The following is a 17,010-nucleotide window of genomic DNA, read 5'->3' on the forward strand; positions in this document are numbered from 1 at the left end:
ATCTGTGCATGTGTGCTTGTGCATGTTTTGTATATGGGTCTGAGAGCAAACCTAGAACACAGGTTAACAAAATGAAAATAATATCCCTGTTAATGTCAACCACATGCCATTTGCATGTGGCTTTAACAATGCAAGGGCTTTCTTCCTGAGCCCACTACAAGTCTGTATTATTCAGTCTGCTTTCGTGCTTAGTATTTTATGTTATTTCTGGACCAAAAGGATTATTTTTCCCAAGCAGCAGATGTTTAGAACACAAATGAAACTCAACCTGACTCACAAACCATGCTGCATGATGTAGTGAGGATATTGAAGATTATTTTCAATCTGTAAAATGTTATTTGTCACAGAAAAAAGTTTGTCTTTCTGTGTGACTTTTTGCAGCATATATTTAAAAATCATGAAAACAGCTTTTAAAATGTCCCTTAAGTTGAATATTTTCTATTTTTAGTAATAGAGAATCATGAACTGTGTAACTATTCATGCTGACAGCAGAGATGTCTGAGAATTTCATTTCATCTCCTTAGTAACAGGTTTACCCTAATAAAATCTATAAAAGTCTTACATCTATTTTATGATCCTGCTGAAAAAATATTCTAGGTAAATACTAGGATTTATTTAAATGCCCAGTATGGGTTTTTTTTTAATGCAACAGTATTGATTTGTTTATTGATACACAATTTTAAAAAATAACTATATTCAAAACCAAGTGTTTTTAAGAAGAAATGTAATTTTAATTTTTTTTCCTATTTACTATTTTAGTATCTGGCTTAAAAGATTACTCTATCCCAAACTTTAAAGGGAGTTAAGAGTGAGAGCAGCGTCCTCATGTATAATCCCAGCATTCTCGTAATAGAGGCGAGAGGATTGCTGAATTTCAGACCATCCTGTATTAGGAGAGTGAGATGGCATCCGGGACAACATAACAAGTCCCTGTCTCAGAAAACCAACATATAAATAAATAAAAATAGATAAAGAAATATAACTTATTGTATCATAGGTTTGCAAGACCTATTTAATATGGAAGGTATATTGAATTTTATACCAACAAAGAAATTGAAATATAACATAACTTTGGAACATAAAACCAGTAAATTAAGAGATAACCAGCAATGGCTCCTTCAGTAGATGAGTGTATAAATAAACTATGCTACAATTAAATAAAGGAATATTATTTTATGCTAAAAATCTGTAAGCTATCGCGTTATGAAAAGCATTAGGAATCTGTCTCCCTACCTAGTCAATTAAAGTAACATAATCTGCTTTGATATAATTATTTTGGAAAAATGAAATTTATAAATGCATGTGGCTTCCAGGGAGAATGCTTGGATGTTAACTTTAAAGGAATTTCAATGAGGTTCAGTGCTTAGCACAGCAGCAATTACCTGCCTCTTACTTCAAATATCCCAGGGTAGATAGCTGTGCATATCTTTCAAAAGCAGCTCTGATGAGCCAGGGTGGATAAAAATCAACCTGTCTCTCCATTGTCAGAACTGTTTCTGACCAGTAACTGCTGTTTCAGCTTAGAGGGACAGTGACAACCAGCATGTTGCCTCTGTCCCCTGCATTTGAAAGCCCCTGCTTTCCTATCTGTAGTGAGTTGAGGAACAACAAAAAAAGTTGATGCACTCTCCTTATAGACCGCCTACAGTTTTGTGTTAACATTGTTTGGAGCCATTCTCTAAAGGCTCAGAAACTGAAAAGCAGTCACATATGCAGAGAAAATTAGAAAGTTGCTGTACATACATCTAGGTAATGGCACCCGCTTAAACAACTCTGAAGTCCTTAAGTTTCCATCCAAAGCTAATCCTTGGCAGATAAGAAAACAAAACAATAAATGAAAACAATAAAAAGGTAGAAAATACTGCATATGAGAAAATCTAATTTCCAGAACTATCATATCAGTCAATTCAAATGTCAAGTTTTTAAACCAAAAGTATCAAGTCCTATCGAAGAGGGGTCTTTAGCCTGTAACCCTACCTACTTGGAAGGCCCGGACAGATGGCTCATGGGTTCTAGTTAAAAGCCAGCCTGTGCAACTTAGTGAGACCTTGTCTAAAAATAAGACTGTAAAGAGAAGGGTTGGAGATAGATGTCACTTAGTGGTAGAGTACTTGTCTAGTATTACATATACTTATACATATTACGTATACATGTACATATATATATATATATCATGTATACATGTATGTATATATGTATATGTAGGCTGATCTATTAGACAAAGACGTTACAGTAACTATTTTAAAGGTGTCCAGAGAACTAAAGGAAGACATGGAGAAAATCAAGACACTAATGTGTAAAGACCATGGAATAATAAAATAATCAGAAGAGCAATGTTAGGAGGTGAAAAGTCCAATAAGTGAATTAAAATGTCATTGCAACAATTTATAAGACTTTTTGGCAGACAGGAGAAAATATCCCTGTAGATTTGAAAGCAGGGCAATAGAAATTATTGTTGGGACAAAAAAAATCTGCTGAGAGAAGTAACTGAAAGTGAAGGACTAGGAGATAGCACCAGCAGACTGGCATGTTCTTGTGTTCAGAGAGGAGAGAGGACATGTGAAGACAGAATAGCAAGTACAGCCCTGGAAAGACTCACCATGAGCCTTCAAGAATTTCAGCCAGATTCAATTGGCATGAATTCTAATAGTTCCAAATTAAGTATAATCAAATGTTTTATGAACAAAGACAAGACACAGAATCTTGAAACCAGTAAGAGAGAAGCATGGTGTCACATAATCTGTTCCCTCTCTAGGATAACCATCAAGATTCTTATCCATTGGAGATAAGAGCATAAGGACAAGAAATTGCTACAAGAAAAAATGTTTGTCAACCAAACTTTCCAAATCTGGCCAAACTATCTTTAAAAAATGTTCCTGCAAACAAATATGAGAGAATTCATTACTGTTTAACTATCTCAAAACATTTTCAAAGGAATCTTTCTGGCTAAGAGAAAAGGACACTAAAACATTACCACTACACTATATGATATAATGATGATTTCAATAAAATAGACACGTGGGTAACTATAAAAGCTAATGTTGTAAACAATGGTTTGTAATTCTATTATCCAGGTCCATATGATTTTAAAAACATAAAATTGAAACTTTTAGTCTATAAGTAGTATCACCACAACTCTGATGTTGGCTTAAGAGACATAAGTATTCAAATGAATGATAGGAAAAATATCTATATATGTTCTGTAATGGACCAGTATTGTCACATATGCCACTTGCAATTTAAATAGAATATTGTCTAAGCAAAAGAGACTAACAGTGGATTAAAAATGATTGTATGGTATCAACAGTTAATTCTCTTTAAACCTGAAGGCACAAATTTCATAAATCAGAAAAAATGAAAATTTATTCACATAGTAATTAAAAGAAAGTATCCTATGTTAATATTATACAATACTGTCAGTGATCCCAAAGAACTTCGAAGAGACAAAGCATTGTGAATAAAAATCCAACACATTATAAACCTAATATCCTTCCCAGAAGATCATGATAGCATATGAAGCAAAACCTGAATGGAAGGAACGCACAGTGAATTCACCAAGAATAGTTACAGAATTAAATACTTTTTCAGTATTAAACAGGCATGGTGTGTCAACCAAAACAAAGTCAAGGAAATGGAGTCCTGTGAATATCAATCTAATTAGGTCTACAGACATGCATACAGAACAGCTCACTTAGCAACTGCATACACATTCTTCTGAATGAAGAAATTTTCCAAAATTGATATACCAGACAACAAATGAGGTCTCAATAGACTTGAAAAGATAACTATCATGAAATATGTGCTTTCTAATCAGACTTAAATACAATTAGAATTTGTAACAGAAAGGAAACAGTAAAATTGTCTAATCTGTGTAGATTAGGCAAAAAAGAATCTCTCAGAAAACCAATATATGAAAATCAGAAATTACAAGATAACATAAGAAGTACTTAATTAAGCATGAAGATCAAGACACAATATACACAAACACTGGATACAATGAGTGCAGCACCAAAATGGGATACATAGCACTTGATACTAATCAGCAAGGAAGACCTTAAATCACAATCTAATTTTATATTTTAATGGAATGAAAAAACTAATAACTAGTCAGTAAAATTATACTATAAATTGAATACTAATGTTAAATGAAATGGAGATCAAAAAGATAATAGAGATAAATCAACGAAACTAAAAATTATTCCTTGAAAAGTTGAATACAATTGATAAATATGTCAGATGGAGTAAGAATACAAGAGAACAGATACAGATTATTAACAATATAAGTGTGTCACTTTAGTCTATAAAAATGAAAATTGTTATAACTAGTACTAAAGAGAAGTATACCCAAACAAATTGGATTAACTAGATGAACTGAAAATTTCACAGAAATAGAAAGCCAGTAGGCATTACCCCATGAAGAAATACAAACTATAAGTAATTCTATAATTAGTAAAGAGGTTGGATCAATAATCAAAAACTTCCCAACAATCAGGATAGTGGCTTACACACACATACACACACACACACACACACACACACACACTGAGAGTGAGAGAAATAGAGAGGGAGGGAGAGAAGGAAGAAAGAAGGTAGGGAGAAAGGGAGGGAAGAAGGGAAGGAGGGAGGAAGGGAGGGAGGGAGGGAGGGAGGGAGGGAGGGAGGGAGGGAGGGAGGGAGGAGGCTGGTCATGAAAAATTGTTGCAAGTTCAAGATCAGGACAACGTTTCCAATTATCATAACTTCAAAATGATTCAATATTCAGTACTTAGCTAAACCTCAGGTGTAAAATACTTTTCCAGTAAAATGACAAAAGAATGTTAAAAGAAACTAGATATAAATAGAAACACATTTCATGTGGTTAAGATGACAGTGTAGGGTTTAAATTCAGAGTATTCTCTACCAAAGTCTAAATGATGTTTTTGCAGAAATTAAAAAAACTCCTAACATTTACATAGAATTAAGGAGTCCTACATAGAAAAATTAAAATCTTGGAATAAAATCACAGGGGAAAATTCACAATCCTAAGTCTTAGGAATCATAAGAAAAAGGTGAGCAAGGAGGACTTCTTAAAAATAAGTTTTGTGCATCAGAAATTATCAACATTCCAAAGTGTAGCTGCAAGAAGCAACCACGTAAGGTTTTTGCTGTCTTTCAATTCACAGTCATACCCAGAGTAGAGTCGGTCTTTAGATCCTATTCTTGGTTTCTGTCCTGGATACCTTTCCCTGTGTTAAGGTTCCCCATTGCAGATGATTGTCGAGATGGTCAGTCACTTTTAACTATCCACTAGTTAGTTTCCAAAATCAACTGGGAAATGGGCCTTGGGACCTGCTGGGGGCAGGGGGCATGTCTGTATGGGGATGAAGGGGCATGCCTGCTTGTGAGTGCGTGGGGGCGGGGGTCCTGATTAAGCCAATTGATGTGGGAAGACCCATCCTAATTATGGGTGGGACCTGGGCTATTTAAGTGGAAAGAATCTAGCTGAACAGTGGCATGTTTATGGTCATTGCTCTCTGTCCATGAGCATGGATGTCATGTGACAAGCTCTGTCCTGCTTCTGTGACTCCCAAGCAACCATGGACTCTAACCTGGAGGTCTAAACTGAAAGAATCTCTTCTTTGTTTAAGTTGCTTTTCTTGGTTGTTTTATCAAAGCAATAAAAAAGAAACAAAAATAGTTGCTTACTTAAACACTTACTCTCCTGTCACATAATCAGTGGCATTCAAATACAGTTTCTAGTTCTCCTTTGTCCCCTCCTAACAACTGTGGGTATCATTATCCCAGCTTGTTTATGTACTTCAAATGTCCCCCCCCCTCCCAAGGATAAAGATCAATGTAAAACATCAGGTTTAATAAAATAGGTTATAGCTGTCCCAACATTCACACATTGTATTTCAAATTTGAATTTGCTATTTTGACTGAATTGCCAATATTTGAAAACTGGTATATGCCACAGGGATATCTGAGTGTTCCTTTTTTAAAACCACGTAGATGCTCTTTCCCTTGCCCTCTACCCTCACCAACCCTGTCCATGTCTTATGGCAGTTACCATTTTATGAATGCCTTTTCTATCTCAAATAGCCTTCTTTGAAGTCTATTTGGTATTTTCAACTATTTTTATTGGAAAATGTTGAGATTTATACTACCAGCAATATATCTGCAGTGCGTAAAGGCAAGATTTGTGGAAGATAAAGTTCTGAAGTTTATCAAATGATCCACAGTATCAAATGATGAAAATGATTGACACTTGTTCAAATTTGCTTTTAAGGCAACCATGTCCCAGGTCAGGCAAGTGGGACTGCTGGCTGCTGGGTGTCAGCCGTGGAACAAAGACGTGTGTGCTGCCAGCGGAGACCGGTTTGCATACTGCGCAACTCTGGCCATCTATATCTATCAGGTCTAAGAGCATGGATCATTTCCATTATCATGCTAGTGGATACCGTTATTATTTAATTAATGTGTATATTAGCTCCATGTAATATTAGAAATGATATTTAATTGATATTTGTATATTTCCTATGAATATTTATACTAACATTATAAACTAGATCACTAAACATGACATTAATTTTACTTAAGCGTATGGTTTTAAATGCCATCTAAAGTGCTTTGCAAAATATGGTACATGAAGAGAAAATGTTAAAATTATTTTTAGGGTTTGAAGAAATGAGTCAGTGATTTAAGAACATGAACTGCTCTTTCAGAAAACCCAAGTTTGTTTTCCAGAACCCACATCAGACAGCTAACAACTGGCTAAAACTCTAGCTTCAGATCTGATACCCTTTTCTGGCCTCCTTGGGCGCTATATTTATATGCCCACATACAAACATATACACAAATTTAAAAAATTCTTTTCAAAGGCTGTTTATGAAATAGTTGCTGATACCAGGGCACACTAACTGTGTAGCTAAAGTGAAATAACGTGTCACGTTTTAGATATAGCAATAATTTGTTAGCATATTTTTCTATGTTATTAAATGGTATTTTTTCTACCTGGCCTTAGAATTTGATATAACTGTTCAAATACAGTGAAGAAAATATATTAGGCTAAATTATTCAAATAGCAATTTATGTTTCCTATCAGTGTAACAGTAGAGTTTCATAATACTGTTATAATAGGAGTTATTAATAAATTAACATTCTATACTGTGCTAGTAAAGTCAGCAAAGATGACTGGAATACAATACAACACTGTTTCTTCATGTATCTGTGTACATAGAGATATTTCTGTTGAACTTCTAATACATAGAGCATACTTGTTTGATAGACTTATTGGGGACACGTACAGTATTGCTTAAGATAGTTTACACTGCTAACCAATTTGAATTTTAAAATGTAATAGTTATGCAGATAGGACAACCTAAAATTGTTATCACTTGCAGTGCTTGCCAGATGTAAGCATTCATGCCATCCAAATTGTTGAAGAAAAGCTATAATTAAAGAAAGAGAAAATTTTATGGAAGAGGAGTCTCGGGAAATGGCTAGGCCTTTCCTCAATATTGTTTACACCATGGTATTCACTGTAGCTTGTTAGGCTAGCAAAGAGAAGAAGCTATTGAAATGCTGAGCAGTAACATAAAGGTGTGTTTTTTCAGTGTTTCCTGAATCTTGACTCTAGAAATGCAACTAGGAGCCAATGAGGCTAATCTTCCTTGTAGACACTGTTCTCTTCATAAGAATAAGAGCCTGAGAAGAGTCATACATAATAATTAAAAAATTAAAAGGTGATTCAGTGGTACGTGGCCTATGAAATATACAACAGGACAGAGTCTTACAGGCTAAGTTTTATGGGGAGATCATGAATTTAAGGAACTTGGTCTGAAAGCATGTTTCTGAGGAGTGGTTTTTGAACTCATATTCTGGGGTGCTGAGTGAGGAATAATGATAAAATCAGTGAGGAAAGCATTAGAGGCCACGGGAACAACAAGATAGAAGTTTGATCGTGTAGGAGACTATACGCCATGTTAGCAAGTGGGATTTTACCTGAAGCATGTAGTGAAAAGAGCTAACCTTTAATTTAAAGATTTTTAAAACTTCAAAGGTTACTGTCAAGATTCATTGATACGTTAAAGGAAAAAGGCCAACCTTACTGAATGTACAAGACGTAATAAATTTAAGTGATAAGATAATGAAAAATTAATTTCTGCAGTAATAATTAATGGAGGCACTTACACATACAAACTCGCATACACACCAAAACAATGATATATAGGGTCTATTACACCATTAATAGTTTAAATATGAGTAGCTGAATCATTTCAGAGAGAGAGAGAGAGAGAGAGAGAGAGAGAGAGAGAGATAACATAGAGGCCAGCAAGAGAGTTGTGGCCAAGATGGCAGTTATTTAGGAAGAAGCTGGGGAAAGAGAAGTGAGGTTCAGGGCTGCTGAAGTTTAGGGTAGAGAGCAGGGTGAGAAGTGTTGAGTGGACTCCCTAACAGGTACTCGCTAGAGGCCAAACAGACACTTTGGTTATGCTAATAGGCTACTTGGGGTTAGCCATTTGTCCTGAGCTTCTTTATATTCAGGAAGAGGGCCAGTCATTGCATCCCCTGTGGTGGCACTGCTGACCCCATCAGGTTCCAGTGGATGATCCTAATTCAACACTCTCACAGTTGGTCTTGGTTAAACTAAATAGGACACACACACACACACACACACTCACACACTCAAAATCATTCATCTAGAAAAGGGAAGATAGGGAGGAGGTGAGTTGAGTTGATAGGTTCAGGGAAAAGTAAGAAAGACTAGTGGGAGACCATAACTAGTATGCATTAAATACATGCCTGAGACAGTCAAAGAAATGCATTTTAAAAAAGAAACACTTTTAATATTTTGGAGAATTGTTTTTGAACATCACTGAAAACTTCTTAAAAGTTGTTATAAACAGTTATTTTTTTAATAAACTGATTTTAAAATAAAAACCTATTTATGTTTGTCTGTTAAAAAAAGTTGATTTATTTAGCCTAATTTTTAATTTAAATTTCTGAAATTATTTAAAAGATTCTAAATCAAAGGGTTTTTATATTTCATAAAACATATTGATAAAAATATAATAAAATTATAAAATATGCATGTTTAAAATGTAAACAATTGACTACTTCTAATATAAAATCTTTGCTTCCTCAGTTTTTTTCCAAGTAGCTTACTGAATTCAGTTGTATGAAAACCAAGGCATAAATTAAATTTATTTTTATGCAAACCAATATTTCTGTGCACGGTTTGTTTTATATAGTGTGATTTCCAATCAAGAGCATAAGACTGAAGTTCTTGTCATGCTTCGTTTTAGTTGGATCACCGTTATAATGAGTTCAAGCTTCATGCAATCATGTCGGAGCATAAAAAGACCATCACAGCAATCTCTTGGTGCCCACATAACCCTGACCTCTTTGCAAGTGGCAGCACTGATAATTTGGTGATCGTTTGGAATGTTGCAGAGCAAAAAGTCATTGCTAAACTTAACAATATCAAAGGTATACTTACCACTAAGTATTTTATCAAGTAAAATATTTCTGTTTCGATAATCACCATTTGTTTAATTAGTTTAGATTTTAAAACAATATTTAAAATTTCTAGTAGTAACGTGTATATGAAATGCAAGTGCATGGTACAAAAATGAAGCAAAATTTCATAAAATAAAACATTCATAGAGGATGTTATTAACTAAGGGTGTAACCAGCTACAAATAACCAAACTAATGTTAAAATTTAATATGAAAATTTCTAGAATAAATACACAAATAAAAGTAGAAAAAATTAATTAGATAAGCAGCAGGCCTTGCCTGTTTATTAGGGTATTCCCTAATAATCTGTGACACATAAGGATGAGAATAAGCAGACAATATACATCTCCATGATGTACTTCTGAGTTTGTTTTGTAACTTTCTGTGTGATATGGTAAAGATAAAAACTTGTTTCAACAAACAGGTCTTTGGGAATTTGATAATATCTCCACTTTATTTTACTCACCATTGGGCTTTAATTTTATCTATAATGATGATATAATTGAATAACCATTTTATGTTCAATATCATAGTTCACTTTATTTTTCAGTACCAATGATAATTTGATGATTATTCATAATCATGTAAGGTATTTCTATATATAATGTCAATATTCAATTACTTTTCAAAGTAATATAAATGATTTTGAGATAGAAACTGAGACACAACTATTGTAGTAGTTTAAATTTGTTCAAAATTTTTTTTTTACATTCTAACATGTACTTGCAATAGTGGCAATTCATATACATTTATTCCTAAGTTTTCCATAACAGTACAGCCTTTTTTTTACTTTCTAGCTATTTTTTTAACACATTTTATATATTGCCTTTTCAATTTAGGCCACTAAAAATGTTTAAAAGTTCAGGGAAAGGGATCTATTTTGTTACTCAATTGTGGTTTTCAGGTGTTTTCCAAATTAGAGTAATTTACAACTGCAAAAAGTGAATTACTTCAAAATTCATGTAATCTGGTTTTTATCATTTGGAATAATCAGTGATTAGATACTGAGTAAAATTTGCTTGAAGCTCTGAGAAAGGTATTTATAAAGCCAGCCATTCAGTGAATGTCTATTAATATAGTTGACAAGGTTTATTTTTATGTTTTTAGTGTATCACTGAGAAAAAAAATCCATTATGACATAAAAACAGCTATTCGTGGTCTGATTCAGGAGTTTTCATATCTCTCCATATTTTCTGATAATTTCGGTTATATTAATCAAAAGTCCTACAAATCATTCTAATATTGTTTATAGTAGTAACAGTATATATAAAATACTTTGTTTTTGTAAATGATCTTATAGAAGACAGAAAAGTTTACTTGAAATTAATTTTATAGTTTATGATAAAGAAAATAAAGATTTTTGATACGTTGTTCTCATGAATTCAACAGCACAGAATCTGTATTAGCCTATGTTTGAAAATAATATGAAGCACAGATAAATATTACCTACCTTTGTCAATTATTAATGAACAAACCTTCTGTGAACCTAATGTATTTGTCAGGGAGACAGCTTTAGTTCCTTAGCCATGGTCTGCCTTGTCTCTGGATATAAAACTTAAAGGGACTTTTTCACTGGCACTTGTAGAAAAAAATTAAATGATTGTCATAATAGTGTGGGGAAATTTTGTTTTAATTTTTGCTTTGAAAATTTCTTAAAGACTAATTGATAATTCCTCCAGGTTACATCCAAATATTTTCCTAATTTGAAATTGAAAGCTGTAATACTTTATTTAGAAATGTTTAAATATTGTTATTTTTAACAAAACTTTCACTCCCACATACAGTGTTGAATCTGTGTGTTTTTCATTTCTAAATTTGTTTCTCCGTTAGTAATCTATCTAGTGGAATGAGTGTTAGATTTGCCCAATTATTCAATGTTAAAGTTGTCACTAGCTCTACACAGAAACATATTGAGCAGCCCTGCATATTTCAAATATAAAAATTGCTGGATTAAATGAGTTAGTATTCTCTATGTCTATTACCTGTAGTTTTAAAGGTTATCTTGTAAGTATAATTCCCATATTAAATAGTTGATTGTTTTTTTAAATAATGAAATAATTCTTACATTTGAATTTTGATAAATGTGCTGTGCAAACAACAGCTATAAGAATCTTTGGTTTTTTGGTTTTTTTTTTGTGTGTGTGTGTGTGTGTGTGTGTGTGTGTGTGTGTGTGTGTGTGTTTCTCTGTAGCTTTGGAGGCTGTCCTGGAACTAGTTCTGGTAGACCAGGCTGGCTTCGAACTCAACCTGACTCTGCCTCCTGAGTGCTGGGATTAAAGGTGTGCGCCACCACAACCAGGCAAGATGTAAGAATCTTTTTTTTTTTTTTTTTTTTTTTTTTGGTTTTTCGAGACAGGGTTTCTCTGTGGCTTTGGAGCCTGTCCTGGAACTAGCTCTTGTAGACCAGGCTGGTCTCGAACTCACAGAGATCCACCTGCCTCTGCCTCCCGAGTGCTGGGATTAAAGGCGTGCGCCACCACCGCCCGGCTAAGATCTTATGCCCATCTTTCTGTTTCGTGTGTCTGCGTTTAATTTTTTCCAGGGACACCTGCCTGTCTCGGTTGGTGCTGGAACCAAGACAATGCTGTGGCATTTGTTTCCCAGAAAGGGCCTCTGCTCATTTGGACTATCTCAGGACCAGATAGTGGAGTGTCTGCACACAAAGAAGCTCATAGTTTTGTGTCCGATATCTGTATATTTAGATGGAACACCCAAAAGAAGGGAAAAGTTGTATTTGGTCATATGGATGGAAGCATATCAATTTTTCAGCCTAGTAAGTATTTATTTATCTTGATCTCGTCTTTTTTTCTTAGCAAATCTATTTTCTTTTTTTATTTATTTTTATTAAAAATTTCTGCCTCCTCCCCGCCTCCCATTTACTCACCCCTCCACTCCCCCTCTCTCTCCTGTCCAGAGAGCAGTAAGGGTTCCCTGCCCTGTGGGAAGTCCAAGTTCCTCCTCCCTCCATTCAGGTCCAGGAAGGTGAGCATCCAAACAGGCCAGCTCCCCCCGTAAAGCCAGTATGCATAGTAGGATCCAAATCCAGTGTCACTGTCCTTGGCTTCTCAGCAGCCCTCATTGTCCACCATGTTCAGGGAGTCTGGTTTTATCTCATGCTTTTTCAGTCCCAGTCCAGCTGGGCTTGGTAAGCTCTGAATAGATCAGCCCCACCATCTCAGTGGATGGGGGGACCCCTCGCAGTCCAGACTTACTTGCTCATGTTTTCCCTCCTTCTGCTCCTCATTTGGACCTTGGGAGCTCAGTGCGGTGCACCAATGTGTGGCTCTGTCTCTATCTCCATCCATCGTCAGATGAAGGTTCCCTCATGGTCCTGACTTTATTTATCGTGTTCTCCCTCCTTCTGCTCCTTGTCAGGACCTTGGGAGCTCAGTCCGGTGCACCAATGTGGGGCTCTGTCTCTGTCTCCATCCATCGCCAGGTGAAGGTTCTATGGTGATATGCAAGATATTCATTAGTATGGCTATAGGATCTGGCCTTTTACGGCTCCCTCTCCTCAGCTGCCCAAGGAAGTAGATGGGGGAATCTCCCTGGATACCTGGGAACCCCTCTAGAGTCAAGTCTCTTAATAATCCTAAGATGGCTCCCTTAATTAGGATATATGCTTCCCTGCTCCCATATCCACCCTTCCTATATCCCAAGCATCCCATTCCCCCAAGCTCTCCCCATCCTCCCCTTCATGCTTTTCTCTCCCCATCTCCCTTTGCCCCCAACCCACCCCACCCCCAAGTTCCCAATTTTTGCCCGGCAAACTTGTCTACTTCCAATATCCAGGAGGATAACTATATGTTTTTCTTTGGTTTCACCTTCTTATTGTCTTCTCAAGGATCACGAATTATAGGCTCGATGTCCTTTATTTATGGCTAGAAACCGATTATGAGTGAGTACATCCCATGTTCATCTTTTTGGGTCTGGGTTACCTCACTCAGAATAGTGTTTTCTATTTCCATCCATTTGCATGCTAAATTCAAGATGTCATTGTTTTTTACCACTGATTAGTACTCTAACATGTATATATTCCACAGTTTCTTCATCCATTCTTCCACTGAAGGGCATCTAGGCTGTTTCCAGGTTCTGGCTGTTACAAATAATGCTGCTATGAACATAGTTGAACAAATGCTTTTGTAGTATGATTGGGCATCTCTTGGGTAAATTCCCAAGAGTGGAATTGCTGGGTCCTGGGGTAGGTTGATCCCAAATTATTTTTAGTCTGAGAGTGAACAACTTGAAAACAGAAGTTTTTTTTGACTAATTTGGCTCACCTTGTGGGAGGTTCCAGACTATGATTAATTATCTTCATTGCTTTGAGCCTGGGTGAGCATACTACCACTTAGACAGAACATATGACAGGAAAATCTTCTCATGTTTGGATGTGAAAAGAGAGAGAAAGGGAAGTTAATCCCATTATTCTCTAAAACCTCCCAGTACAACCTGCTTTTTCAAATGTTTTTCTTTTATTTTTTGAGATTATAATGTAATTACATCATCCAAACCCTCCCACATAATCTCTTTCCTGCCCAAATTTTACCCTGCATACTAGGGATCTAAATCTGGTTCTGTTTACATCGCAAATTCGTGTCTAAAGCTATCAATCCAACATTAAACCTATTTTTATCTTCATATGCAAAGTAGATAAAGCTAAATAAACAAAATCTCAAATCTACTTTCTATGAGTATATATGTAAAATTCTAACTAAAATACTGTCGATTTAAGATAAAGAATTTATTTTGAAAATAGCATGGGTTTGTGAGTTTAATCAAAACTGAAATAGTAAGATATTAAATTCACTTTGTAAGTAAATAGCTTATGTAGCTAAGGGATATTAACTTGTTTTTACTTTCATGTTCTGATTTGTTGAAAAGACCCTGTAATTATGAGGCTGAAATAAGAGTGATTATATAGTTGGGATTTTGTTGTTGTTTTGTTTTTCATGTGTGTGTTCCTTTGTGGTTGAATACATATGTGTGTAAGTGAACTTGCAAGAGTAGGTGTGTGTGTATGTGTGTGTGTACTGTGTGTGTGCATGCATGCATATGTATGTTTGCATATGCACATTTGTGTGCAAGTGCATGTGCACATGTGTCTGTGTCTAAGCCAGGGAAGAATTCAGGGATCATTCCTCAATAATGCCATCTCCTTAACTTTTGAGACAAACTGTCACACTGGCATGGAATTTGCTTGTAGAGCTACTATGAACTGACCGGCAAGCTCCAGGAATCTGCTTGTCTCCAATTCCAGAGTGCTGGGACTATAACGTGTACCCTCATGCCCAGCATTTTTATCTCAACTCTGAGGATTGAATGCAAATCCTTATACTTTCAAGGCAAGCACTGAGCTATCTTCCCACCCTCCACAATCATGTACTTTTAAGCAAGCACAGTCTCTGGAGTTTATAATTCTTCAGATTAAAAAAAAATTATTTCATATTTGCAGTTTACTTGCATCATTTGCTGTCTTTTGAGAATAAGGGGACTGGTCCAGAGGAGATTTCCTGTGGTTCATCAGCGAAAGATCTTTTTACCAGTGCTAGTTATATATTTAACTTACAAAAGCAAACATTATTTCTCATAATTCTTTGTATTCGTAATTTCACTTATTTATTAATTCTTGAATTTCTTGCTTTAATGCTCTGATTTGAATTATGACGACTAATGATGATGATTAGGAAGAGAATTAACTGTAAATACTGATCACGCTGCTTATAACGCCGCCTACCGTGATCAGCTCTTTAATGAGCTACTCATGTAATGGTTTCCCAATCTCTGTGAACCAATATTGAACCCTCTACTGTAAACCCAGAAAGGCTTAGGCATCAAAGACTGTGTCTTGTTTAGGAGAGCAAAGATAGTCAGTAAAGATCCTGAGTGTGGACCTAGGAAATCCACTCCAAAGTTACTGTTTTTACTTTCAAAAAACGTTTTACTGATATTTTTTATTCAACAGCTTACTTCCCCATCTCTGTCCCGAAATGAGAAGGTGACATTTTTTTCTGAATAGATAAGCACATCTTTTTCTTTCAGATTTTCAGTAATAAATATGTGAAATACTTAAAGCTCTCAAGAGTATCAAAGCAAAGCCATTAACCCTGTCTTGCATCATCAGGGCAGATAATTCTGCCATTCACATGTCATCGATGCCTTCCGGAGTCTCAGAGACTGGAGACATACAGTAGAAAACATGAATGAAACGGTGATCTTTGAAGACTTTGAAACATTTTTCTGTTCATGGAATAGGTAGTAAACATCAGAAGCACGTTCTGAGACCTGAGAGTCCTGAGGGAACAGATGAAGAGAACCCGGTAACAGCCCTGGAGTGGGACCCACTCTCCACTGACTATCTCCTGGTGGCGAATTTGCACCATGGCATTCGTCTGCTGGATTCCGAGTCACTTTATTGCATCACAACGTTCAGTTTTCCCACCGCAGCGGTGTCTGTGCAGTGCTTAGCCTGGGTTCCCAGTGCTCCAGGCATGTTTATAACCGGAGGTAATGTATCCATATTCCTGAAAGGTTCGAATGCGTGAATATTCACTATCTGAGTTAAATACATTGTATTTTGTTAGTTGACGTCTTAAAACTTGTTAATTAACATCACAAATACTCAATATCTAAGTGTCTGGTTTATAAAGTGTGTCATTGATATGCTTAAAATAAAATTAAGGCACCATATTTCTTGTGTGTGAAATTATATTGTAATATTGTGTGTATACATGTACCTGTGTTTATATGTGCATAAACAATAAGCAATTGGATTCCAGGTGTGGGGAGATAACGAAGGTACTGATTGGAAAATAATCAAATTTTCTGATAGGATCCCGATTAGCCTCACTAATTTTAACAGATTATCACCAGATATGTTAAGGCAGTGAAGTCTTTTCAAATTTAAAAATGAAACTAGTAGATAGTTCCCACCTGAGAGAGGCTATCAAGGTGAGTAATGAAATCCAAGAAGGTAGAAGAGCTTAGGAGTAGCCATAGCAATGTGCCATTCAGCTATTACCATTTACTCAGTCTAAGAGAGAGAGAGAGAGAGAAGAGGGGAGAGAGGGGGGAAGAGAAAGAGAGAGAGAGAGGGAGGGAGGGGGAGGGAGGGAGAGAGAGGGAGGGAGGGAGAAAGCCGGGGAGAGAGAGAGAGAGAGAGAGAGAGAGAGAGAGAGAGAGAGAGAGAGAGAGAGAGAGAGAGAGAGAAACATTCCATGAGGGTTACATTTACTTGGCATAAAATAATATTATTTTTCACTTTTCATCTCAGTGGTCTGTGGGATTCTGTACTTGTTTTACTTTTTCAGCTTTAATTTAAATAAAGAATAGATGGGGGGCTGGAGCAATGGCTCAGAGGTTAAGAGCACTGACCGCTCTTCCAGAGAGGTCCTGAGTTCAATTCCCAGTAACCACATGGTGGCTCACCACCATCTGTAATGAGATCTGGTGCCCTCTTCTGGCCTGTAGGCAGACATGCAGACAGAATGTTGTATGCACAATAAATAAATAA

General features: G+C 35.9%; 1 protein-coding gene across 4 annotated transcripts in view; it reads left to right on the forward strand.

Annotated features, from left to right (window-relative positions):
• Wdr17 (WD repeat domain 17) overlaps positions 1-17,010 on the forward strand; it is an 85,193-nt gene that overhangs the window by 19,692 nt on the left and 48,491 nt on the right. For 2 of the 4 annotated variants that reach the window (XM_038327017.1, XM_038327018.1), the window contains exons 1-4: positions 6,275-6,397; positions 9,288-9,471; positions 12,043-12,277; positions 15,757-16,004. In XM_038327017.1, the coding sequence (XP_038182945.1) occupies positions 6,275-6,397; positions 9,288-9,471; positions 12,043-12,277; positions 15,757-16,004 (790 nt within the window). Of the gene's footprint in view, positions 1-6,268; positions 6,398-9,287; positions 9,472-12,042; positions 12,278-15,752; positions 16,005-17,010 lie in introns of those variants that run through there. The other 2 variants (XM_042054969.1, XM_038327016.1) reach the window with 2 other exon arrangements.

This window comes from Arvicola amphibius, chromosome 4 (genome assembly GCF_903992535.2).
Source record: "Arvicola amphibius chromosome 4, mArvAmp1.2, whole genome shotgun sequence".
Classification (NCBI taxonomy): Eukaryota; Metazoa; Chordata; class Mammalia; order Rodentia; family Cricetidae; genus Arvicola; species Arvicola amphibius.